The sequence below is a fragment of the Phyllopteryx taeniolatus genome, chromosome 14, assembly GCF_024500385.1.
Source record: "Phyllopteryx taeniolatus isolate TA_2022b chromosome 14, UOR_Ptae_1.2, whole genome shotgun sequence".
NCBI classification, from domain to species: Eukaryota; Metazoa; Chordata; class Actinopteri; order Syngnathiformes; family Syngnathidae; genus Phyllopteryx; species Phyllopteryx taeniolatus.
Window position 1 is genome coordinate 17,487,073 of NC_084515.1, and position 27,530 is coordinate 17,514,602.

Below are 27,530 nucleotides of genomic sequence, written 5' to 3' on the forward strand. Positions count from 1 at the left end.
GTCCTCGGTGACGTGCACTCTCTCCACCGCAGCACCGTTGATGTTCAGGGGAGCATGCTGGGAATGCACGCTCCTGAAGTACACAACGATCTCCTTGTTTTTTTTCCCACATTTAGGGAGAGATTGTTGCCCGCGCCCCACCCGGCCAGGCGGCTCACCTCACTCCTGTCGTCCCCGTTGCTGATGAGACCCACCGCAGTTGTGTCGTCTGCAAACTCGACTAGAAGACCTACTCGTGAGAGCACACGTTTGTTATGTTGACAGCCCTGGCTCTGGAGCGGAGAGGTAGGCAGAGACCTTTGACGTGCATACTCTTGAGAAATTCGGATGACCTGATTTTAAGCCTCTTGGCAGAAAAATGTCTGGAACTCAGGAATGCATAGACGATTTGTATTCATATTTCCCATGTTTACTAAGGCACCATAGAGCCAACATTACATGCCAAATACTAGAAAAATATGGCACCTTTAAGCTATTACGGAGACACTCCCACCATACGCCAGTTGCACTGCCGGGTTACCTACCCCTGTCCTGTTCTCTTGCCGTCCTGTAGCTGTCCAATCCTATCCGATCATTTCTCCTCCTGTTCCTCCCTCGCATGGTGCAGCGCTACGGTCCCGTCTAAAAACGACTCCAATGTAACTTTGTAGTCGTCATATCATGTTGGTTTGTCTTCCAGCGAGTGCCCGTATCTTGACTTGTGCTTATTTTTCTCCCATTCCACTCTTTTCTCTCTGTCTCTCCCTTCTCAAAACTTGTTCTGTCCGACTGCACATTTCAATAAATCATAATAGTAATATCCACAGAGGCAGTCTATAAAAAACTGTTCCGGCATAAAAGCAGTCGAGCAGGACAGGCTCACAAAAGGATGTGGTTGGTACTTGCTCACTGCTGGTGCAAGTTGAGTGGTAAGGGTCCGGACACCGCTACAACTCCTTACAGTTGACATCTAGTTTTTGGGACGAAAGATACCTTCCTCGGCTCTTCTGTTTTTCCAGTTGTATAGAAATAATAAACTATTCTCTCAGTTCAGCACCTTGGTGTTGATAAACCATAAACCAAGTATGTCGATTATTTTCACGTCATTGATTGTTAATTTCATTGATTTATTCATGTAGATGAAATCTTGACAAATGATGTCTCGTTGACCTTTGACATCCTCTGATAGTTCATCATTTGAAACAAATAAAAATGAAATTAAGAAGCAAGATGATGAAATACCGAAATCGTATTCATCATTCGTGTGCCTCATTCAAAAAAAAGGGAAAAAAACGTTCATCTTAAAATTGTCCTTTTATTGGCATACTTTTGATCAACAAAAGTTAGCTTTATTCAGAAATGACATCCATGAAAATGAAATCACAGAGGTCAGTGACAGAAGTTCGTTAATGCAGCTTTCATTTCACAAGATGGACCTCACGTGAAACATGCTTGAGGAATTCCAAAGAATTACAGTATAAATAAAAGGCTTAAACCCATGTTAAGAAAACTGCAACTGGGGTTAGTACATATTGGTGAATGTCAAATATTTCATGACACGTGCTCTGTCTGGGGTGAACCTCATTTCCTACTCCCACGTTCTCAACCTCAAGATACAATGTTTAGCTAGTGCAACACACAACATGGTCAAGAAGGTTGTACATTTTTTTGAAATGTGAAATCTAAAATCAAAAAGGCTCCAACAATAATACGGATCCCCAGACACGACGTGTGGGCGGGAGACATGCTTTAAGGTGAACTCCGATTGCAACGACGTTTGGTGTATATGATCTCTTTCAACTTGAGTAAAATAACCCTAAGATACAACTTTCTTTCATTTATATATTTTGATACATATTCTATCTGGGTAGTGACGTCAAATGGGGATGAGTTTTTAGCAGTCGCCGCGGTAGCAGCCCATGGCAGCGGTGAACGCTGTTCAGGCCATTTCAGTCGAAGCCGGAGCGTGAGCAGGGAAATGAGGACGACGACGACGGCGGCGACGGCCGTGAAGAAACTCCACTTGCTCATATTCCGTGGTGTATTTGTAGCTACTGCTAAAGTGGGCTGATGGAGCCTCCCGTCTTTCGAGTCTTTTCGCTCAGCTTTCGCTTGTGACACGCGGCCGTGTCGGCTCCTCGTAAGGAAACAATAAAACCTAAGAATCTGGCCTGAGGTGACGAGAACGCAGGACGGCAGCTCGGCTTTCTCTCTTTGGGAAAGCTGTGAAGGCTTACCTCCTGTTTTGCATTCCGTCCTGATTGGACATTGCATCCAAAAGCGGTGCAGTATCGCATTTTGAACTCTTTTCACTGACGAGAAAAGTTGTTCGCAGGTGGCGCGCATCGCTGCGCAGAGAGCAACAACGTCCAAACAGCAGCCATTCCACCTCATCGTTCAACACGGCGGCGACAGTGTATCAAATTAGGGTATTTTTGGAAACTTATAGGAATAAATTATAAATATAGATACCACTATATTTCAGTAGTAGAGGTCAGTAGTTGTAAAATTTAATGTATTTGTCATTTCATTCGGAGCTCACTTTAAAGTCTTTTAATGTGGCCTATTGGAATACGGAATATGCCGTATCTTATTTAATTAGTTTTCATGGGAACGATGTTAAACGCATAATTTCATATTTCGTGCGCAAGTTATACCTATTTCGTGGCCACAAAGTATCGTTTTATGTCCAGAATTAAAAAAAGTTCCCCATGTCATGTCTGGGGCTCCGTGCAACACGAGAGTATTGCAGAGGAGTATCAAATGTTGTCCTTGGAGTGAACACAGACAAAGAGGAAGACCAGCTTACCTTTGGTGACAATATTTCAGAATGTTCTTCTTGACTCCCAATTCAAACATTAATAACAACATTCATGTGTTGGTACTTGTTTTTTTATTTTTTTTTTAAGCAACCAAATCATTTAGGGGGGTTAAGAAGATTTTTTGTTTTTTTTTAAATAGGCCTCACGCCATGCATGTGGATGTGTGCATGCATGCAAGCACGCGCGCACACGCACACACACACACACACACACGTTTTGATAAAAAGAATTAAATAACTGTAGATGACTGAGACATTCGGGAGGTTCTGTTTCTTCGTCTGCAACATAGAACTGTCACTGTGATGATGACAATGAGGACTATTGCCAGGAGAAAAAGTCCACCAACCAAAGCTCCAAGACTCAGCTCTAGAGGCAAAAGGAAGGTTACACTTGCAGCACATCCACGTGCTGTTTCCAAGTGGCGCACGTACCTTGCAAGACATTCTTCTGTCCAGGAGTGCACTGCTGGATGCTCCAGGCTCCTTGCTGGTACAGTTTGGATCTTGAAGGAATGAAAGCTGCCACCATGAAGCAGTAACTCTGACCGGGATCCAACCCAGACACCTCTCCTCGATTGGACTTAAATATGATGTCTCTCTACAACGGGAAATTTGAATATATACACACACACACGCATTTATTACGCTTGATAACAATATTGCTACCTGACATAATATGTCATGTTATATTCATTCTCTGGAAAAATACAGCTCTAAGATTTTCCATGGGAGCGCATGTGACTGTCGACCAGTCCTGGGCGTACCCGCCTCTTGCCCGAAGTCAGCCGGCATAGGCTCCAGCACACCCCGTGAGCCCAATGACGATACGCGGTGTAGAAAATGGATGGATGGATGGATTTTCTATGGGACTATTTTGTCAAGGATGACGACCTCTGCTGAACAGAATGCGTTTGATGCATGCGCAGGATATTGACTTGAATGTCGTAGCTGTGTTATGCTATTACCTTTCCTGTATTTCCAGACTTGTAATAGCTGATCTTGTACTGGAGGTCATTCTTGAGAATGTCTCTGATGGTGAGTTGCTTTCCGTATTTATGAAAACTGGTTAGAGGATCTTCGATGGTCACACTCACTCTACCCTCTTCCGCAACTTCCACGGTGAATTCTGCAGCACTGATCTCACCTGAGCAGGGGAGAAAGAACAATGAAAAATATGCATTTAATACGTGAAAGTTTTGAAGTTCTGTCTGATGCAAGTGAACCTCTACTGAGGAATGGGTTAACGTTACTCGTTACAACTTGGGGCAGCGGTAGCCGGTGGCTACGACCTGTGATCATCGCTCAAGCCCCAAATCTAAAAAAAAGCGACTGCGAAGCACACGCGAATCCCGATAAAGACTTTGTCTTTGTCATTCACTAACCGTGCGTACGGTGGAACCTCGATAAATCGGACCCCGATATAACAGATATTGGAGAAAAGGCACCGTCGGGACCAAACAATGTGTCCGAAAATTGTTTCCATTTGTCACTTTAACTGCCGTTAGTTAGTTCCAGAATTGGCCGCTGTTGTTTTGTTTACTGGCGCTGTGGGGCAATGTAGGCAGAAACTGGCACACACCTGTTTCCGGGTCAAAGATAGCCAATATGACTAAATCCAACAAACCGATGTGCCTACGTGGCGGCCATGTTGAATGTGGCAACATTTCCACGTGGCTGCCATGGTGGTAGGAGTTCATCTATTATAGTAGCATATCTAGCTAAGTGCTCTGCGCCGCAGACAGAGCTCACATGGTTGCGGTGTTAAAAAAGTCTCTGGAGTCTGGAACATGCTATTTTTGATACAGTAATAGTCTTTTTTGTCAAGCTGTTCATCTATGACAACGGAGATGGAACTAGGAAGCACTTATAGTATTCTTCACGGCTCAAGTAAGCGACTCGCCTAAACAATGCTAAACAATGTATACATAAAGCACACCAGGGTAAGTTTGGATACATTTTGAATTTTTTCAAACATTTTCAAGCTTTTTTATATATTTATTTACAATAGCTTTGTACTGTGGTGGGTGTTTTCGGCCACAAAAAAAAAATACAAACATGTATTTTGTACAGTACAGTAATATGGGTGAATATGGCCACAAAAAAAAGTGCTTCAATGTACCGGATAACCGGCAATAGGGCACGACCAACAGCACCTATTAGTCCGTTTTATCGAGGTCCCTTGTACACACAACTTTGTGCTTAAATCGTGCATATGCATGTTTGATGGACAAAGCTGTGATTCATCAATATGTTCATACATGTTTTTGTTCGTATTCTGCAGACAAATTTAGAACCTCCTCAGACCATGCAGAGGAACAAATCATGATCGGCGTCCAACACCACACATCTTTTACCCAAGATGCACATCATATTGAAACTGCAGTCATTTCGAAAAACAATAATAAAGTCATTTCGAAAAACTAATAATTGCGAGGCTGTCCCGACGGCGCCGTATTGCTTCACCGGGCAGACCGCGTCATGGAGTTATCGGGGAAAACAAAAGGCGGAGGGACATGCTTCTATATCAACGAAAGATGGAGTACAAACATCACGGAGCTCAGCACACACTGCAGCCCGCATTTAGAGTTGCGGTTTTCGAACTGTAAGCCATTCTACTCGTCGTGTGAATTTCATTCTCGCCGGTGTTTACATTCCGCCTCAAGCTAACACGAACGCCGCACTGCTAACGCTCGCTGAACACGCCAGGTTCCCTCTCGTCTTTGTCAGAGTCAGTCTCGTTGCCGGGGGCTGTTCAGCAATGATGCCGGCTTTCGCGAAAGCTCGGACAACAATCAAAGCAGATACCTAAGCCCAAGCATCCACAATCCATTCACATATGGTGGCGTGACTCGCCGGCGTTGCCTCCCAATCTTAGTTGCACTTGGTTTCTCACAGCGGCTGTGAGATGGGCGCGCATGGAGTCACAGATCAACAGGGACGTGGGAAAAAAACCATCCGGTCTCTTTACGTACACCTCACTCAGCCACTCTCTCATTTTCTCCTCGTCCCTCCCTTTTGATTGGCCTTAACGATGACTTCGGCTGGAAACTTTTCTTCAGGCAGCGTCTTCCTCTTAAAAATCACCATAGGTGTCTGTCCATTACCACGGCAACCAAGCACAACAGTAAAAGCCGACTTCTCGTGCCCCGTTGTGCGTATCGCTACCGTGGTGGTGCCCTTCTTCTCTACACTGTGGTTCACCGGGATGTCGAAAGTGAGCGGCACCTCGTCCATGTTGGTGATGTGGTTGGGCTGGATGTGTTTGTCGACAATCTTTTTACTGGAGAAGGATCGGGAGAAGGCCAGGTTTTCCTTGTAATCCGCCGGAAGTTGCTGCGCCACGGTAGTCCTTGCCCGGATGCATAGATGGTGCCGTTTCATAAAACGAAAGCACCAAGACGGACCTCATTGAAAATGTTCGATTTTCATTTCTTCTGCAAGCGTTATTGCCCTCAGTCGAATGGGGACTGTAGAGACGCTTCTCCCGGCCGTTCTTTGCTCATTAATCCATTGCTCGAGTTGGTCTTCCTTCCACCTCGCCTTTTTTCGTCTTCTTGATTTGGCGAAGCTCGTTTTCCTGCTTCCTCCACTTGCGAACCGTGGATTCGTTGATCTTGAATTCTCTCGCGGCTGCTCGATTCTCATGACAGCTTGCAGTTGAAACTGCAAAACTATCAATAATCAAACAGCCATCCAGCCCCTCGTCAGTGCAAATGAATATCAGCTGGTTCAGTCCAAATGGATGGCCTACAAAAAGGTCTCATTGCCAACATGAGTCAAGACACATCTCATGCTGGGTAAGAGCAAAACTATCTCAAGACCATCGCAAACGAATTGTTGCAAAAAATAACGATGGCGACGGTTACGGGCACATATCCAAGCTTCGGAATGTTCCGGTGAGCACAGTCGGGGCCCTAATATGTAAGCGGAAAGCCAATCGTACCACCATAAATTTGGCATGTGCGTGTATGTCCGTACGTACTACTTACTCTGTCCGTAGGGGGTGAAGGGTGGTGAATTAGTGTGAGGGAACTCGTCCAGCTCAAAGTCAGTGTTATGGACAGGTTCTGTTTGGATGTCAGCAACAAATGTCCTGTCAAGATAGAAAAGTATGAATTCATCATAAACAGAGGAATTCCAAAATGTACTCCTGTGACTTCCTCTGATACATGGGTGACTCTGCCGTTTTGTTCTTGGTTTCATTTAGTAACCTTTTTATGCAACGCACTGGAAGTATGTTCAAATGTATTCATTTTTCCTTCAAAAGCAGAAAAAGTCTCCTCCGATCAGGCTCCTCTCCCATTCTGCTAACATGAACGCCATGAAAGCAAATACAGCTTGTTGTTTGGGCTGGCCCACCCAGGCTTGTTTTGTTTGTTTGTTTTGTGATCATGCCTTGTTAGAGCCTTGGTGAATTTCCCATGATACCCATTCTCCAGCTCTGTTCCGTTTCATAAGACTGTTTGTGTATGATACAGTATAGCAGAGTTATGAAAAAGTTTGTACATAATGAAATAATGTGGGATTTTGGGGGAGGGGTGGGGGCATCAGGCTATATAGGCCTGGCTCTCCCATCAGAGTAAAACAATCTTTTTCTAATAGTTGTTTTTTTACAGGGCAATTTAACTCGAATTTTCAGGAGGCTAATGGGCAGACATCTCACCATTATGTCTGTTGTGATGCATGGGCGGACAAAGTCATAGAACCCTAAAAACCTTCAAACAAAACAAGCTTCAAGTATGCTGTTGTAGAGTTCTGTTTATAAGGTACATACCTGCGGAGGGGTTCAAGTTCATTGGACAGATCACATTCCGTCTCTGATATTTGAATGCAGTTGGGACTTTTCATCCAGTCACTGTCGTCCCTGATATTCACAGGACATCGTTTCAATTTACTGTCATACACATTTATTTTTGAAGATCTTTACGGATGGCACTGACATAGAAGTCACATTGGCAATATTCTGCATTTTGAGATCCAGACGTTTCCGAGGCAGAAAAGGGAATGCTGGAAAGGCACGAGTCCATACAGACGGGCGTGATGTTTCACACGTGTTATGTTGAAAGCTATCACAAAATTACCAAGTATTTTACATTTCGCACACAGATGTTGGCGCTCACCCCCATATTACTGTACAGTACAAAATGATTGTTTTGTAGCTTTTTTCGTGGCCTCAACCCCAGCACAGTGCAAAGTTATTGGAAATAAACATACAAATAAATATATATATAAATAGCATGTTCCAGACTCCAGAGAATTGTGTACCGCCCCTCCTCACTAGGGTCACGCTGGAGCCTATCCCAGCTGAGAGGCGGGGTACGCCCTGAACTCGTCGCCAGCCTATCGCAGGGCACATACAAACAAACAACCATTCGCACTCACATTCACACCTACGGGCAATTTAGAGTCTCCAGTCAATGCATGTTTTTGGGATGCGCGAGGAAAGCGGAGCGCCCGGAGAAAAGCCACGCAGGCACGGGGAGAACGTGCAAACTCCACACAGGCGGGGCCGGGATTTGAACCCGGGTCCTCAGAACCAGTCAACAACAGCGGCCAATTCTGGAACGAACAGTCTCTCTCTCTCTCCCTCTCTCTCTCTCTCTCTCTCTAGGTGACGTCACGTTATAGTCGCGCATACCGTAGTTGTATATTATGGCCAGTGTCCTTACATCTTATCTGCAAGTGGCTACATTTTGAGTCGAAGTGCCGTAGGTGGAAAAAGAAAAGATGGCGAGTGGCAAAGTTTGTGAAAAGGTAATAGGTGTCTTCATTTTCATCTCCATTTTAGTTTAGTTCATCTGGTCTAAGCTAATAAACGCACAGCCATGAACCTACTGTATTATTATGTCACATCCTAAAATGCTAGCCACTCAAGTGAAGTTGCACAACAGGCTCCTGATGCCTTTTTTTACTACTTACAAAAAATGCCAAGCGTGGGAAGAAGAAAACATGTTAAGTTGAAACTAAAAGGATTTTGTGTTTTCTTGCCTCACTGAAAATATTTCTAGACAAGAAAGTTAAGTTTGCTGCTCAATGTGAATTTAAGAAATAAATGGTTGATTATTGAAACAAGAAAAACAATTGGTCCTTCATTTTTCAGTGAAATGTCTTATTTTTTCTTGTGTATTCATAATTGGTCTTTAACCAAGCAAAAACATATCTAAATCCTCAATTATTCGATCATTTCTTTTGTAGGATACTCGAATACTCAAATATCCGATAGCTGCAGCCCTAATGCATGGGTGTTCCTCCAACCAGTCTACATGTGCTTTGTGGACTCGGAAAAGGCGCTTGACTGTGTGTGTCCCTGCGGAGGGTGCTCCAGGACTACGAAGTACCCGAGCCTTGATACTAGCCATTTGATCCCTGTACAACCCAAATCGGTTTGGTCTGCATTGCCGATTTTTTTTCCAGTTAGCGTTGTTCTCTGGCGTGGCTGCCATTTGTTTCCATTCTGTTGGTAACCTTCATTAACAGAATTTGTCGGCACGGCCGAGGTGTTGAGGGGTCTGACTTGGTGGCCTCGGTATTACGTCTCTGCTCCGTGCAGATGATGTGGTTCTCTTGGTTCCAACAAGCCGCGATCATCATCTCTCGATGGAACAGTTCGCAGCCAAGTTGAAGCGTAGGGATGAGAATCAGTCAATGGTTCTTCGTTGTCAACGGCTGCAGATCCTGCCCCGATTGGTGGACTTCAAGCATCTTGTTTACAAGTGCGGGAAGAATGGAGCAGGAGATCGACGGGCAGATCAATGCAGCGTCTGCAGTGATACGGAGCTGAGCCGAAAGGCCTCGCTCTCCATTTACCAGTTGATCTACGTTCCCACCCTCACCGATCGCAAGCTTTGGGTAGTGAGTGAAAGAACAGGATCATTAAAAGCAGCCAAAACGAGTTTCTTCCGCAGGGTGTGCCTGCCCTAGATATAGGGAGAGAAGCTATTGATAGATAGAATACTAATAATGACATTATGTCACGATTACTCATTTTTTTTGGCAGGAAAGACAACTTAAATCAAATTGAATGAATTTATTTCCAACAGTCTCTTGTATTCATTTCGTTGCGTGTGTCTTGGCTGAGCAGCCTCCAGTCGTTTAAGGTTTTTTGTGTGTTGCCATGTGGACGTAAGCTTCCAGCGCCTTCAGACTCAAGATTGCTGGCCGATGCCATATACTGTACAACCAATAGAAACGTCTGGTTCTTTTTTTGAACCGATCTGAACCAATCAGATTTCAGATTCAATAGCTAGCCGGCCTCCGGTGACGTTGGAATTTTTCCGTCTTCTGATTGGTTTAGAGCCATTCGAGTGGATTTTCCCTACACGACGTCACATGAATGTGGCGGCTGAGCAAGATGACGAACATGACGGAAATGATGGTTATGTAGTCTAACACATAATATATAATAAACGCGTCAGCGGATTGACAAGCGATATGATTATACTGTTATCACTCATATGCGTCACTGGGCGTGGAGAGAATTGGAGGATTATTTGATTTGGGAAAGGACATTTCTGCCGATCAATTGTCAAGTCAAGTTTATTTTTTTGATAGGCCTTAATCACAAAAGAGTCAAGAAGGGCTTCACAAGCCCGCAGTTGGCAATCATTGACGAGATCCCTTAATCTAAACCCCCCAGTCGGGCAAGGAGAAACTCAAAACCCCATTTGGGGAAAAAAATAAACCTCGAGTCCCTCTGCACAGCACGCGCACGCAACCATCGCCGAGAGCAGGCGGGCATGCACATCGGTGTTTCCTCTCTGAACCGGGGCCATGATTGAGAGAGGGCCGGCTGGTGCTGGTCCGGAGAAATTCCGTACCAGCGTGACAAATGAGTATACAAATATATTCACCGTGCCCCATTCCCACATCGGCGCACACGGCAAGTGTTGGTATCCCCGCCCCCGCGCATGTTGTCGTCGTGTCCCCGGGCAAGACACTCAACCCACATTCCGCGTGTGTGTCCACGCGCGTGTGTGTGTGTGTGTGTGTGTGTGTCCGTGTGTGCTGACTCACCAAGAGTACTGGACAGTGAAAGTGTAGTTCGATGGTGTTGGAGTCCACATGAGGAGAGTTTTAAAATCCAGAGACACCCAACGTACATTCTCTGCTTTGGGCGCATGTTCATCTATGACATGACAAAAGTAATATGATATACACATATTGGCAAAATGTTTCCGTTAAAAAAAACAGTGGTCACTGAAATGACTTAAAACTGACAGAATATGTAATACATATTTTTTTTAGATAGATTCACTACCAGTGTGGTCTGATGAGCTCGTTTCTAATCCTATCCATTGTGGTCACTCCTAGAGAAAACCTCCACATCTTCATTTCCGCCACCTCCAGCTCTGCTCCTAGTTGTCTCTTTCGTGCCGCTGTCTCTAATCCGTCCATCATGGCTGGCCTCACCACTGCCCTTCATCCTTGCAGAAACAACACAACTGACACCTTCCGCTACCCGTTCCGACGTGCTTGGACCCGTTTCTTCACTTCCTGTATTCAAAGTCTTCCACCCTTACTATCTCTTCCTCCTGCACCCCTCTCATTCATGCACATATATTCTGTCTTACTTCGGCTAATCTTCATTCCTCTGCTTTCCAGTGCATGCCTCCATCTTTCGAACTGTTCCTCCACCTGCTCCCTGCTTTCACTGCAGATCACAGATCATGTCATCTGCGAACATCATGGTCCACGGGGATTCCAGTCTAACCTCATCTGTCAGCCTATCCATCGCCACTGCAAACAGGAAGGGGCTCAGGGCTGATCCCTGATGCAGTCCCACCTCCACCATAAACTCCTCTGTCACACCTTCACCACTGTCCTGCTGCCCTCATACATGTCTTGTAGGCTTTACACGACCAGGATTTTTGGGAGTTTAAAAAAACGATAACCGATCCCAGATCCGATCACAAGATGGAGCAATGTGTCTATTTAAATGACTTTGTTCATTGACTCTACATACTTGTGTACCATATACTGAGTATCTTCAAAAAGATTCTCTTGTCAGGTCACGTATTCTAATCAGTCAGGTCAAACCAGCATTACAACATGACAAAAATAATGGGTGCTAACTTACTCTAATTAAATGACTTTATTTTAATTAGATTTCTTCACACACTGAAACTTTAGAGCATGGTTCGACAGAAAGCCAGCACGTTTTCGTTACTAGCTTGCTAGGCTACATAACATTTTGTTGCCTGCTTGTGAGCCGTATCGTATTAAAAGTATGTGAACATCCCTCGAGCAATCCTTGAATGAACATCTTATCCTGAGCACCGGTGACCACCACCACACGTTTTGCCACATTTTGTTCTTTTTGGACCAACACAATACACGCGCGATCCATTGTTGTTGTCGTGGCCGTGGTAACGCGTCTGAGTTGACAAGATAAAGCCCAGTGATCGTAAAAGACGGGATGGAATACAACATACTGCAATCGTAAAAGACCAAATTTGTCTTGTAGTCTGATGCAGGCATTATGTGCTGTCTGACCCACACCGCCAGCATGTGTTTTTTTTTGGAAATAACTTTATTGGCAGTCAGATATTTTCAGTACTACATCAAAAGACACTCGACAAGGCTAAAAATAAATCAGCTTTTAGATTCAAATATACTGTACAGGATGGCGACACAGAGAAAATGTCTTTTTCGGCGGCAATCAATGACGTCATTGATTGGATGGGCGAATGATGACATTAAAGCCGATCAGCGTGAAATGCTAATTAGCGGTCGCTACCGATCAAGCCGATCCGATCAGTGTAAAGTCTAATGTCCTGTACTATTCGAACATACTTCTCTGCCACTCCAGACTTCTGCATGCACGAGCACAGTTCCTCTCTGGGTACTCTGTCATCAGGGACGTACTGGGGCCAAAATGCAGCCCTAAAATTTAGATGGAGAGGCCCCCGCTGCGTACAACCGAAGACCAAATATTTTTTGTTCCTCCTGCCTTGCAACGAAACTAACCAATGAACGGTGACCATAATTTTAGGTCTCATCATGTTCGCGTTATCCGCTGTATGCATGATACAATTGCCGACCCGGTACGGCAGCCTTACGCGTGGCATCTCTACCGGTCTGGTTATTGCTGCTTCCTGTTCCATTCCCCTTCATTTTCCCCCAATAAGACCACCACATCTTCCTCCTCCTCTTCGTTCTCCAAGACCAGCACCATCTCCTCACTACCACCATGGGGTCACCCAGTCCCTCAATAACCCCCTCTGCTAGTGACCCTCGCCCCTGATGCTGCTAATAACAAAAGTTATGTTCTTAAAACGCAAAGCAAATCCATGTAAGAAAATCCCCTAAATCACACACGCACACACACACACACACACACACACAGACATGTGCACACCGTGCTGTCTTATATCAGAGTAATCCCGCTCATTTGTTCACATATAAAATGATACGTAAGTATCCCTTAATTGGTTCAAGTGTAAAGTCACAGAGACTTGATCGTTTTCTGATGTGAGCGACAACAAGGATCAATGATGCTTGCAATGCATTATTCACTGAAGTACAATATTTAACAATTTTGTGAGCCAAATAGTTTGCATAACAAATGCACGGTCTTCCAGATCTAATATTTGGAGTTGTGCTTGCGGGATCCTTCCTTCACTGAAAAAATGTCAGCTTTACACATTTGGATTCACGTCTGGTGTGGCGGAACGGGAGACAACCTGCTTCGGGCTCGTCTGCCGCTTAAAGCCAATTGTCGGTCGCACCGACACCAAGGGTCCGACGAAGTCACGAATCATAAACGCATAATCTACACCGTTACTACGGCCGGCAGCCAGGCTTGCACAGCGCACACGACCGATGCGCTTGTGCACGTAAGGCTACCCTATAAGTAGTCTTGTATTTGTTGAATACTAGTCTGTAATTAGGTTTTGTTAAAAGATGGCTGTCCATCCATCGAATTTCTTCCGCTTATCCGAGGTTGGGTCACGGGGGCAGTAGAGCAGGGAAGCCCAGACTTCCCTCTCCCCAGCCACTTCCGTGGGGATCCCAAGGCGATCCCAGGCCAGCCGGGAGACATAGTCTCTCCAGCGTGTCTCTTCCCGTAGGGAAATGCCCAGCACACCTCACCAGGGAGGCGTCCGGGAGGCATCCTAATCAGATGCCCGAGCCACCTCATTTGGCTCCTCTCATTGTGGACCAGCCTGTATCGATCTTTCTGTCTTTCTTTAGTGTCCAACCTGGCATACGTGTCATCATATGCCTCGTGTTTGGCCTTTGCCCAACTTCGCATCTCCATTTATTCTTGTGTCCTCTCCTCAGTCCTCTCAGTGTCCCACTTTTTGTTAGCTAACCTCTTTCCTTTCCTACCAGAAAATACACCAAGTACTCTTCTGTCTGGCTTAACAAAATTAAAGTCATATTTTTAAGTTCTGGGTAAATTAATATATTTTTTCTCAGAATAATCTAAATGGGTTTTTAGCTTTTTGGGAAAGCGTCCTTCATTGACATGACATGGTTACTGGTTATAGAAGCCGTCAATACGCTTGGTTTACATTTCAGGGAATGGAAATGACATTGTGCCGCAGTATGAATCAATTATTGCTACATTTGTGAGTTCCAAAAAAAAAAAAAAGACAAAGAAAAGAGAAGAAGAAGAAGAAGAAGAAGAAGGCCAAGCAGTTTTTGGTTGACTCACTTTTACAGTGACATTGTGCAATCTCGGAAGAAGACTCGGAAAAACAATCTTTATTCATGATTCATCCACTCATCTCCTCTATCATCCAAATGTTAATGAGAATGAGAATGAACTATTATGGACAGTTGCAATGTTGCCAGCAATTGTAAGTGGACTTGGATTGCTGCGGGTTGGATGCTAGACAAATACACAATGCTATACCTGCGCATCTGCAGTGGCATACTGAAGGCTGCAATTCCCAATCAAGTTTCGATGTATGTGATACCACAGATGTTGAAAATGTTGCAATTTGCATCTCACCCCAGGGGGAAACTTATGCCAGCCTATTGAGGACGAGAGAGAGGGACACTTTGGACTGGTCGCATATATATAGACAAACAACTATCCGCACATACAGAATGCGCAGTTTAGAGTCAAACGGCAATCCGTACATGTTTTTGGAATCTTGAGGGAAACCGCAGTACCATTGGACATGAAAACTCCAAAAGTAAATTAGCCAGTTAGTGTGTGTGTGTGTGTGTGTGTGTGTACATATATGTATGGACCCTTTCCAAAAAATTGAATATCATGGAAAAGTTGATTTATTTCCATAATTCCATTCAAAAAGTTCAACTTTCATAGATTATAGATTCAAGGCCCACAATTGAAACAATTTCAAGCACCTGCACAGGTTTCCCCAGGTGTCATTAAATTGCTTCGGTTTGGTTGAATTGTCTCAGTTGGGTTCAATATGGGGATGACAAGAGACTTGACAACTGGCCAGAAGACATATCATTGATAGCCTCCATAGGGTGGGTAAGCCACAAAGGTTCATAGCTAAGGAGGCTGGCTGTTCACAGACTGCTGTGTCCAAGCATATCAATGGAAAGTCTAGCGGAAGGACAAAGTGTGGCAGGAGAAGATGCATCAGCAAAAGACATGACCGTGGGCTTCGGCGGATTATCGAACAGAAGATTCAAGAATCTAGCAGAGATCCAGAAAGAGTGGAATGAGGCGGGAGTCACAGCTTCAAAAACCACCACATTCAGATGCATCCGGGAGATGGGTTACAACTGTCGGGTTCCTCGGGCCAAACCACTTTTGAGCCCGAGCCGACGTAGGAAGTGTCTCAACTGGGCCGAGGAGAAGAAAGAATGGACTGTTGGCCAGTGGTCCGAGAACCTCTTTTCCGATGAAAGTAAAGTGTGCCTTTCATTCGGGAATCAAGGTCCAAGGGTTTGGAGGAAGACGGGTCAAGAACAGAACTCAAGCTGCTTGAACTCCAGTGTGAGATATCCACAGTCAGTCAAGATGTGGGCTGCAATGTCCAGTAGAGGTGTTGGTAAACTCTTGCTTTCTTAAATCCAAGGTCACCGCAACAGTCTACCAGAATGTTTTAGAGGACTTCATGGTTCCTTCTGCTGAGGATCTGTATGGAGATGCAGATTTCATCTTCCAGCACCAAAACCCGGTTTGATGCCCATGCCATCACAGCGCTTGACTGGCCACCCAACTCGCCAGATCCAAACCCCATTGAGAATGTAAGGGGTCTTATCAAGAGGAAAATGAGGAGCACCAGACCCAAAAACAAAGAAGAACTGACAGCAAGCATCAAGGAAATCTATTCAAATATTTTGGAAAGGGTCACACACACGCACACGTGCTATGTGATGTGATGTGACCTCATGGCCTATATATATTCTCATCAGTCATGCAGGCTCGTGGGAGATGGGAAGGATCCTGTTTGGTAACCTCTGACGTTTGGGTTGTGAGTGATCAGAGGAAATATTGTGACTCGGTGGAAATCATTGAAATAACTGATAACCGGTTAGCATTCATGCATGATGACAAAACAATGAGAAACAAAAACCTGAATTTGCAACCATTTGTGTGTTGCAACGCCACAAACTCCCACTCACATAAATGATACAGTGATATCAAAATGTCTTTCCATGTAATAGTGGGACACGAATAGTTGTAAAATCTGCGGCTCCTTAAAATGCACTCGAAGGTTCTGGTGTTTTCTGACGTTTGTAGGATGAACCGGCTCTTAACCCTCTCATGAGATGAGTCCCATGACCTTCTTTTACATCAGTCCCCCCTCTTTCACAACTTTTAAAACAATGTTTAGACATATCAGTGTCGTAATTCAGTGGAGCCTCATCATGAAAACATCTAACCGAAACATCTAACTTTCTTGGAACATCCACTACTTCATCTCACTCACTCTTTCCCGTAAACAGAGCATAATTGAAGTCATGCTTATTGAAGCGAACGTAGCCCAATGTGAACCAAAGGTAAATACTCTTACATGGCACAATCTCTGCTTTTATCTACAAAGGGGTTTTCTAAATTCTAAAAGCATTCCATTTGGATTATCGGAGTAAAATGTTGAGTATTTAAGCTATTTGAGTAAAAAGGAGGCGGCACGGTGGGCGACCGCGTGAGGATGAGCGGTACGGAAGATGAATGAATCACATCCATTTTCTTGGCAAAATGATGTTCAATTTGTGTGTGGTCGAAATGAACACATCATATTCTTTGTCATTTGTGGACTTTTCAAACTCAAAAACTGTCGGCTAGGAAATGGTTTGACTTTGGATTTGTTTGGATCCTGGAATTGATTTTCCTCATGGAGGAAACATGCACTCAGCTACATTACTCAAATAATTATTAAAGTTATTACATTCATGCATGGCGGCACGGTGGACGACCGGTTAGAGCGTCAGCCTCCCAGTTCTGAGGACCCGGGTTCAATCCCCGGCCGCGCCTGTGTGGAGTTGGCATGTTCTCCCCGTGCCTGCGTGGCTTTTCTCCGGGCGCTCCGCTTTCCTCCCACACCCCAAAAACATGCGTGCTAGGTTGATTGAAGACTGTAAATTGCCCGTAGGCGTGACTGTGAGTGCCAATGGTTGTTTGTTTGTAGGTGCCCTGCGATTGGCCGGCAACCGGTTCAGGGTGTACCCCGCCTGCTGCCCGATGACAGCTGGCATTGGCTCCGGCACGCCCGCGACCCGCGTGAGGAGAAGCGGCTCACAAAATGGATGGATGGATGGACATTCATGCATTCATTTTCAGTACTGCGTATGCTCACTAGGGTCGCGGGCGTGCTGGAGCCTAACCCCGCAGAGGCAGGGTACAACCAGAACTGGTCGCCGGTCAATCGCAGGGCACATACAGTAACCAAACAACCATTCGCACTCACATTCACACCTCCCTTCAGTTAACCTCCCATGCATGTTTTTGGGATGCGGGAGGAAACCGGACTACCCAGAAAAAAACCCACACAGGCACGGGGACAACAAGCAAACTCCACACATGCAAGCCTGGAATTGAACCAAGGCGCTCAGAACTGTGAGGCGGACGTGCTAAGCAGTCGCCCAGCATGCTAAATCCGGCTAAAGTTATTACCATTTCATGTTTTGCGCCAAGTGATGTTTTTTATGTTACTTCACGCACGTGTTTGTGCAGGTTCTTCCTGTGTACATTCTTGTGGTCAATAAGAGAAGAGTGCCAGGGGGACGTTGTAGGTAGTGAAAGACTGACATTTCATGGAATCTTGTTGACATTTTCAAAATCAGACGTTGTATCTGTATTTTGAAGTCATGATTTTCAGTTCCAAAAACGTCTGACTACCGTGGTAATTTTGCTCGGTACGATACGATGATACGTTTTCATACCGTTGCATCTTTACTACCATTTTAACATAGTCAATTGTTCTATAGGTGTAACAAGAAGTTATACAAGCAAGCAGTAATAACAAGTTCTTTTAAAAAACAATAACTCTTATTGCTTTTCTGTGATTATGTTTCAATTTGGGTTCCGCAGTTATTGTCTTCATACCGTTGTTCTTATGGGGCTATCGTTACTGAAAGCATTGAAAAAGGCTCCACACCAACAGCCAAGGTAAACAAAAAACTGCATGAGCCGCGAGGGAATGGCTAACGTGGAGCCACTTAGTCCTGTTTGCACTCAGATTCTTGACTGAGGTTTTGGACTGTAGCGTAGATTGATTGATTGATTGATTGACAGACAGACAGACACGGATCCAGTCGATAGATAGATCCATATTTATGTTTTTTGTGGCTAGATTGAAGAAAATAGTTCATAAGGTCCTCTCCCAGTGGTTTTGAAAGTAGCCTCAGTTCACCTGCCCTCAGACGAAAAAAAAAAACGAGTCCCCCTCCATCCTCAGGGACAGGTAATGGTTTTAGTATGCCTTGAACACAGGGTGTAAATCATTGTATTCAGTGCTTGTTAACAAACAGGCATTTTCTGTTCCTCTTTTCCCGTATTAACTAAATAGCATCAATTTTGCTTTTAACAGAGCCAGTTTGAAATCTACATTGTATTATATTTTTGCACTCGGACAGAACCCCGAGGGAGGCACGCCTCACAAACTGTGGTCCTATTTCATTTTATGACGAATCCGTTTTGATGTTCTCACGTTTGATTGGAGTAGAAGCATGCATCTACTTCAATGACCTGGTTGACACGAGAGAGAGAGAGAGAGAGAGAGAAACACTGTACATTCATACAGTTATCCTAGTTGAAGGAGCACATGCAAAAGGAAACAGGAGATTCTTACTCACAAGTAAGAAAAGTAGCCAAAGTTCAGCATAACTGAACAACTGAAGTGTGAGCAGCACTTGCGTTCAGTTTATAATCTCATCAGCACAAATGTTCTCTTTGACTGTCTGGATTTTGCTCACAGGTTACCGAAAGGAATGTGAATTTGGAAGCACGTGAGAGTCAGTGATCGTGTGTAAAAAAAGGACAATCTCAGCCTAAGAGATTCTAAGTTCATGAGTGTAGGGTTTTACCTGCAACAGTGATCATCCAGGCAGACATGCAGACTCCAAGATAAAGAATTTGTTTCAATGAGGCCATGTTACAGCACATCAATTCCTTTATCCGTCAAGCTGTGAAGTTGTTGAACAGGAAAAGAATGTTGAAGCTACAATGTCTCAAAGCGTGTGGGATCTGAATTTGGGGAAACTGAGGGGTCTGCTCAGGGTTCCGCCCCCTGTTTCACTGACTAATCCCTCCCACATGCCTCCTTGCTGATGGAACGTTTCCATCAAACTTCTTTCGCCAAAACATTCACACTCCTCTCGCACTTGGAATTATCCTTATCTAGCATCTGAGAAACACTTGCAAAACTCATAGCCACCCTGACAAGAACTTCATCTTTGTGGGGAGTGTGTCATCTGTGAATGGAAACTACCTTGATTCTATGTTACCATGGCAGCAAATGGGCATTGTTCCAAATAGTCGGGTTCACATTCTGCATTCAGTCTTCACACGGCTGTTGTTTTTCGATTGAGACTGGTGTGGAAGTGTGTTGGAATGCTGTGATGTCAGCAATCACTACAATAGATATGAAAAAGCTAATTTAGGAAGACAAAACGTATGTTCTTTTTCAGACAAAACAAGGTGTTCCGACTGGGAGTTTTGCAAAGTGAGAAGTATACAACTTGTTTTCCTCTTCGTTCAAGTCCCAATCAGTCCTGACGCTATGCTGTGTCACAATATTGACTTCTTGTTGTGTAAGTCCGAGTTCCATCGCACAATTACAAAAATCAACACGGTGCCCAATGAGCTTGCCGTATCATGCCTAGCGTACATCGTACGCCTATATTGTGACGACATCAGGCTCACATTGACTTATCGGATGAGACTTGTTCATTTCCTTTGCATCTGTACTGGCACACATCCGATTCATATCTGATTTTTATCCACATATGACGTCTGATGTCAATCTGAGGATATCGGATTGATTGTTGTTGTTGTTGTTGTTTTTCTGTACATGACGGTAAGCTATATGGAAATTGGGACACATGGCAGCAAAACAGTGGAAGTGTAAATCCACTGAACCAGAACCAAATGTGTGATGCACCCTTCATCTCTTTCTGCTTTGGTCCAGACCGGGAAACTCAATTACAAGTGTGAACATTTACTCGCACCTATACTGACTTACTGTACACGCACTGAAATGCCAGATACGTTCATTTTGGATTCATTTTATGAACAGCTTTGCTGGTTAACGAACTGCGCTTCGTGATATGGTTCTTTTCCTACCGATTTATATGCCATTGCTTCTCGGGTTTTCCACAGGTAACCATCAAGGTAAGAAGAGGTGCTCCCTCTAACAGTGCTTTTGGGTGACTCGCTGATTGACTTTTGCAGTTTGGTCAACTGCAAGATACCAACTTGAACTGCCTGTGGGCCTCTGTCGGTACCCCCCTGAGAGTGGAAAGAAGGCGAGGAATGTGGGGCTAGGGAGATGCACAGACGTTGAACTGTTCGACTAAGATTTCCTGGAATCTTGTGGGACTCACTCTTCACTGGAGTTTAGCAGTAAACATCTGTGACCTATTTGGAGAGAAGAACAGTCATTGAGGGAGTGTGGGAACATAGGAGCAGTGGGATATACTGGAGATTTAAATGGGATATGTGAGTCAATGCATTTGGCAATATATTGTATTTCTCTTGCTTTGTCTCTTCCAATACCATCGTAAAAGTAAAGGCTATGTAATAGGACTGCTAGTCCTGCATATAAAAGCAACACAGCTGTTTCACATTAGTGAGAGGGGGTTTTTGTTTTTTTTTTCTTCAGTTTTTAGGGGAACACTTTGGAGGATGTTCAATGTTATTGCTAAGGAAGTGGAACCTGGCAGAGGTGGGACCAAGTCATTGCTTTGTAAGTCGCAAGTCTCCAGTTGTTGCTCTCAAGTCCCGAGTCAAGTCCCTGACTCGAGGCGAAAGTCCTACACTTTGAATTTCAAGTCCTTTTGAGTCGTTTTACCAACAAAATTCAAATATAGGGTAACGTGGGTCCCCCTTCCCATGGGCTCACCACCTGCGGGAGGGGTCGGGTGCAGTGCGAGCCGGGCGGTGGCCGAAGGCAGGGACCTTGTCGACAACAGAAGCAGGCTCTTGGGACTTGGAATTTCACCTATCTGGCAGAGAAGGAGCCCGAGCTGGTGTGTGAGGTCGAGAAGTTCCGACTAGATATAGTCGGGCTCGCCTCCACACACGGCTTGGGCTCTGGTACCAGTCCTCTTGAGAGGGGTTGGACTCGCTTCCATTCTGAAGTTGCCCAAGGTGAGAGGCACCGAGCAGGTGTGGGTATACTTATTGCCCCTCGACTCGGCGCATGTACGTTAGGGTTCACCCCGGTGGACGACAGGATAGCCTCCCTCCGCCTTCGGGTGGGGGGACGGGTCCTGACTGTTGTTTGTGCCTATGCACCAAACAGCAGTTCAGAGTACCCACCCTTTTTGGAGTCCTTAGAGGGGTTGCTGGAGAGCGCTGCCGCTGGGGACTCCATCGTTCTGCTGGGGGACTTCAATGCTCACGTGGGCAATGACGATGAGACCTGGAAGGGTGTGATTGGGAGGAACGACCGCATGTCTTGGACACTCGGGTGAAGAGAGGGGCGGAGCTGTCAACTGATCGCCATCTGGTGGTGAGTTGGCTCCGATGGTGGGGGAAGATGCCGGTCCAACATGGCAGGCCCAAACGTATTGTGAGGGTCTGCTGGGAACGTCTAGCAGAATCCCCCGTCAGAAGGAGTTTCAACTCCCACCTCCGACAGAACTTTGCTCATGTTCCGGGGGAGGCGGGGGGCATCGAGTCCGAGTGGACCATGTTCCGCAGCTCCATTGCTGAGGCGGCCGAGCGGAGCTGTGGCCGTAAGGTGGTCGGTGCCTGTCGTGGACACCAACGTTGAGGGATGCCGTCAACCTGAAGAAGGCGTCCTATCGGGCCTTTTTGGCCTGAGGGACTCCTGAGGCAGCTCTCACTGGAGTGGTTCGGAGCCGAGTGTGAAGCGGCTGGGATGAGAATCTCAGACCGTGGTCCTCAGTCGGAAAAGGGTGGTGTGGCCTCCCCAGGTCGGGGATGAGATCCTGCCCCAGGTGGAGGATTTCAAGTATCTTGGGGTCTTGTTCACGAGTGAGGGAAGAATGGAACGGGAGATCGACAGGCGGATCGGTGCAGCGTTTTAATTGGTCCGTTGTGGTAAAGAAGGGGCTAAGCCGAAAGACGAAGCTCTCTATTTACCGGTCGATCTACGTTCCTCCCCTCACCTATGACCGGAAGAACGACATCCCGGATACGAGCGGCCGAAATGAGTTTCCTCCGCAGGGTGTCCGGGCTCTCCCTGAGAGAGAGGGTGAGAAGCTCGGTCATCCGGGAGGAGCTCAGAGTAGAGCCGCTGCTCCTTCACATCGAGAGGAGCCAGATGAGGTGGCCGGGGCATCCGATTCGGATGTCTCCCGGACGCCTCCCTGGCGAGGTGTTCCGGGCACGTCCCACCGGGAGGAGACCCAGGATAAGCTGAAGAGACTACGTCTTTCGGCGGGCCGGGGAACGCCTCGGGATTCCCCCGGGAAGTGCAGGAGGAAGTGGCTGGGGAGAGGGAAGTCTGGCCGTCCCTGCTAAAGCTACTGCCCCGCGACCCGACCTCGGATAAGCGGTAGAAAAGGGATGGATGGACGGATGGATGGAAGGAAGGATGGACGGACGGACGGACGGATGGATGGACGGACGGACGGACGGACGGACGGATGGACGGACCCATCGATCTCCATTTCTACCCTCACCTATGGTCACGAACAAGATCCCGGATACAAGCGGCCAAAATGATTTCCCTCCGTAGGGTGTCCGGGCTCTCCCTTCGAGATAGGCTGAGTTTGGTCATCCGGGAGGGGCTCAAACTAGAGCCGCTGCTCCGCCGCATTGAGAGGAGCCGCCGGATGAGGTGGGCCGGGCGTCTGATTGGCTTTGTGAGGCTGTACCCGAGGAAAACAAACAATCCTTTGGATGACTCAAAGGTAACCTGATCCGAATGTTATGAAAGCACTGCTCATGTAAACCGTGCCCCCTTCCACAGCACCGCACAGCACAGCACACATCTGTTTTGCTCCACCGACGTAGGACATGTTATCACTGAGAAATGTGTCCTCAGCAGGGTGGGAATGCGTTTGAGCTGGCCTTCATTCATTCATTCACTTGCGCAACAACACGGAAAGTATTGGGTGGAAAGGGGATTTGTTTATTTTGAGGTCTGGTGTTTTTAAAAAATATAAATATGTACCACAAATCATGCATCATTTTTTGTAGTTAAAAGAAAAGCTGTGATTTGGAGTTCGGAGTAACGTACAAAGTAAAAACATGTTGGACGCGTACTGATACAAACAATTTTGGATGACGCTCGAGTTCATTCATTCATTTATCGTCCGTACCGCTTCTCCTCACCAGAGTCGCGGGCGTGCTGGAGCCTGTCCCAGCTGACTATGGGCCAGAGGCAGGGTGCACCCTGAACCGGTCGCCAGCCAATCGCAGGGCACATAGAAACAAACAACCATTCGCACTCGACGCACTCACTTTCGCACCTTCAGAGTCTTCAATTGTGTTTCTGGGATGTGAGAGGAAACCCGGAGTACCTGGAGAAAACCCACTCAGGGACGGGGGGAACGTGCAAACCGCACACAGGCGGGGCCGGATTTGAATCCTCAGATTTGTTTCTCATGATTCCTTTTCTGCACTGTGGTGGATATTCCGGGAAATACATTCGGAATGTAACCGTAGGCTTGCACAGCAACCGTACAAACCCGTATTGGAAATGACTTCACAACACATTTCATTACTAAGGCTTTATGTATTGCAGCAAACTTGTTGCCTGATTCCTTTTGTTGAAATTTGATAGGACCCAATCCGGATCCACCACATCCATCATGAATAATGCATGCATGCATTGTCCTCTGCTTTTCACAATAGTGACCACAGGGAGCACACACTGAAGTAGAGTTTGACTTAATGCACCGAGAGCACTTGAGGGTATTGGTGTCTTGCTCAAAGACACCACAGCCATGGGTCTGTGGAATGTTGGGGGGGCGGGGGTCAGAATCAGAATCAGAACCATCATATTGGCTCGTCCACCACGCAATACAGTAAACCCCCGCTATATCGCGTTTCACACTTTGCGGTCCCACTACATTGCTGTTTTTTTTTCTTTTTTCTTTTTCGTTGTTTTTTGGGGTGGGGGAAATTATTAATACTGTTTGTACAATTATTAATACTGTTTGTACAATATTTTTGTGTTAGTGCTCATTGCCCGTATTGCTCTTGCTCTCTCTCAATATATTATGTGTTTGTATTGTTTTACAAGTCTTATTCGTTGAAAGACCTTGAAAAAAATTCAAGTGCCATCATTTTTTGAAAAACATGCTTAGGGTGGAGTTAAATTTTCACTTTGTGGTGTGGAATGTAACCCCCGCAATGGAGAGGGCATTAGCGTATCGCAAATGCTCAGGGCGGCGTGGCCTTCCCGATTAATACTACTACAAAAGATAATACCAAATAGGTAAGGTTTGGGGATGACTCTTGACTGACTTGTTATTCGTGAATTTGATGTGACAGGTCATCCTGTTTACATTTGAAAATCCAAATTTTCAAGCGCGTTTTTAAAAGAAACGTTTTTTGTGTACGCACAACTCAACCCTGGCAACCGCAGCCACCAGGCCGTGCAGAGACCTTTGGAGGGGCAGGTGCTCAAAATTAAAAGGGGGCACATGGAACGCCTTACAGAAACATACTTTACTGTATAGCTGCAAATGACGTATGTGCACGCGGGCGTATATGTGACTAGTTTGTTCCTGCACTGTGCTGCTGCTGGCTTCCTACACAGCATAAGAGATCATGCTTACGTAGTCCCAGACATGACATCGGTATTTGAAAAAAAAATTGGTTTTAATCAGTGGCCGCAATTTTGTTATGTGATTGACATTGTTGCCTATTTTCTGATCGGTTTTGAATCAAACCCAAACACAGTCGTTCCCAAAAAGTGAGGGTCCAGATCCCAATTTGAAATCCTGAGGCCCACCGAAACCTTCCATCAAGTGCAAGTGCCGGCTCCATCCTGGATGTCCCAGCTCCAGCCCGAAGTCAGCTGGGACAAGCTCCAGCACGCCCGCCGCGACCATTGTGAGGATAAGTGGTACAGAAAATGGATGGATGGATGGATAATCATCATTATTATTATTATTATTATTATTTCTTCAAGAAGTCTGGTTTATTATCGGAAAAGCACAGACCTTTTGTAACAGTATGAACAGGAAAGGAATATTTCAAAAAAACTTGGCTAGCTATATTAAAGAACAAACCAGTTGTTCATAAGATCACCTTTTGATTTGAGTGATAGACAAACTCAAAACAGAGACGTGAAAGCTACGTGAAACCATTTCAGCTAGTACTACCTACCTAAATACCTTCATACCCCCCACACACACACCCCAACAATGCCGCCATGCCAAGAACTGCCACTGCCTGCCTGTGATGAACCATTATATTTGTGACCTATATATTTAACACAGACTAAAACAAAACTCATAAATATGTATCTATATTTAGTCTATAATATCACGTCAAAGTGTCCAGTAGCAAAAGGCATAATGACAGTTACGCAACAACTGTCCGCACAGATTAATTGGAGTATTTGTCTTTGACAAAAAGCCATCCTTGCAGCCTGCTTTCTTCCTGTTGCTAGGTAACAGTAAAAGGGTTTGCATACATAACAGAGCTTCCGAGGCTTTGTATGGTTGTGTGCGTGTGCGTGTGCGTCTGTATGTGTGTGTCATGACAGAGAAACAACGGCGTCTTTGAGCTAGCGCACACTTAGCGACTCTTAGCACGATCCCCCCGCTCTCTCTTTCTCTTCACCAGCTGTGGAAGCCGAGGTGATCTTCAATATTCTATAGATGCTACCGATGAAACTTGCATGGTCTGCATTGATCTGAGATCATGCCAACTGATTCCACTCTTTCGCATATCGTGAGCACACGAGATGTGCTGTGTAAAGTGAACACCAGGGTGATTTCCTAACAGGTTTTATCGTGAGTTGCAAATACTACTACTAAAAATATTGGTTCAAATGTTGATCGAACTCCACCTCGAAAAACATTATAGTCTAGGTACCATCGGGGCGGTCGTGCCCGCTGGCAGGGTGGCTGACCGACCTTCGGGCCCCCCTCGCTTAGAAACACTCAACATTCTTGAAAGTGGCTATTAAAGTCCATTCGGTTTTTATTAGAAAGTCAGTTCAGGGAATATGTATGCCAAGTTAATATAGTCCTGTGCTGACAGCGGTTTTTTTTTTTACATAATGCGCAAACATAAGACAAGATGAAAGGCAAAAAAAAGGGAACTCACCGGATCCCATGGAAAATTGGAGTTTCTTGCGGCGACTGATCATTGACTTCCTCGATGGGTTCAATTCCAACTCAGTGGAGTTTGAGCAGCATATGCATATGCATATGTGAAGGGTGCCCTGTGATAGACCGCTGTGTGGCGACCAGTCCAGGTTGAAGTGATCTGGGACAGGCTCCGGCTTGATTAGTGGCTATAGAAAATGGAAGGATTGCTTTTCTTTCTGCAGATAATTATGAGAAATAGTGTCAACATTTGAGCTTAGACAATTGCAATGGAATCACCATAAAATCAAGATGGGCAAAGTGTCCAGATAGGCTGTTCCGATGGCATCCTTGCATGCTAGGTTGGACCTGAGGTATGGTCAGCAACTCTTTGTCTTTGGATTTGTTTGATGCACAGTGATGCACAGGCTCTCTGAGGGAATTGGACCTTTTTGGTATGATTGTTCTTCCACTTGTTGAAAATAATTTTGTGTTGTGGACAACATACATATATATATATGTGTGAGAGAGAGAGAGAGAGGGTGAAAATGTACAAGTTGCAGCAGGAGAAATGGAGAAATGCCTTATTTATCCGTCTCCCGTTTTGCAGTGAGGATTTGTCTGACTGCAGAATGCTATTAGCTGAACAAAGCTGACAATAGTAGTTAATTGGATATTACTTTCAAAACAAAGGCGTGTTTTTGTCACCTGAGCATTCCAATTGGAAAAAAAGGGCACGAGTTCGCTCCCGTTATTTAGATATTTTTGAAAGCGTGATGGAAATTTCTCGACTTTTGAAAATGATGAATCCCGCCGTGATAATGACCACGTTCCTGTTTGTTGCGAAGTATCAGAGCGTCGACCGAATAAGCTCGCCTCGCCATTTTGTCTTTCT

The 27,530-nt window shown here is 45.4% G+C and overlaps 1 protein-coding gene across 2 annotated transcripts; it reads right to left on the bottom strand.

Moving 5' to 3' along the window:
- Positions 1-1,274: 1,274 nt before the first annotated feature.
- On the bottom strand, positions 1,275-19,451 carry LOC133488677 (tissue factor-like). 2 transcript variants are annotated; one of them, XM_061796852.1, is made up of 7 exons: positions 19,262-19,444; positions 10,814-10,925; positions 7,575-7,664; positions 6,790-6,893; positions 3,766-3,944; positions 3,233-3,398; positions 1,275-3,167 (listed from the first exon to the last, which is right to left on the bottom strand). In XM_061796852.1, the coding sequence occupies exons 1-7, from the start codon at positions 19,338-19,340 to the stop codon at positions 3,031-3,033; spliced, it is 867 nt and encodes a 288-aa protein (XP_061652836.1). In that variant the 5' UTR covers positions 19,341-19,444; the 3' UTR covers positions 1,275-3,030. The 2 variants fall into 2 exon arrangements, with proteins under 2 accessions (XP_061652836.1, XP_061652837.1); XM_061796853.1 differs by lacking the exon at positions 7,575-7,664 and having other exon boundaries at positions 19,262-19,451.
- Positions 19,452-27,530: the final 8,079 nt, after the last annotated feature.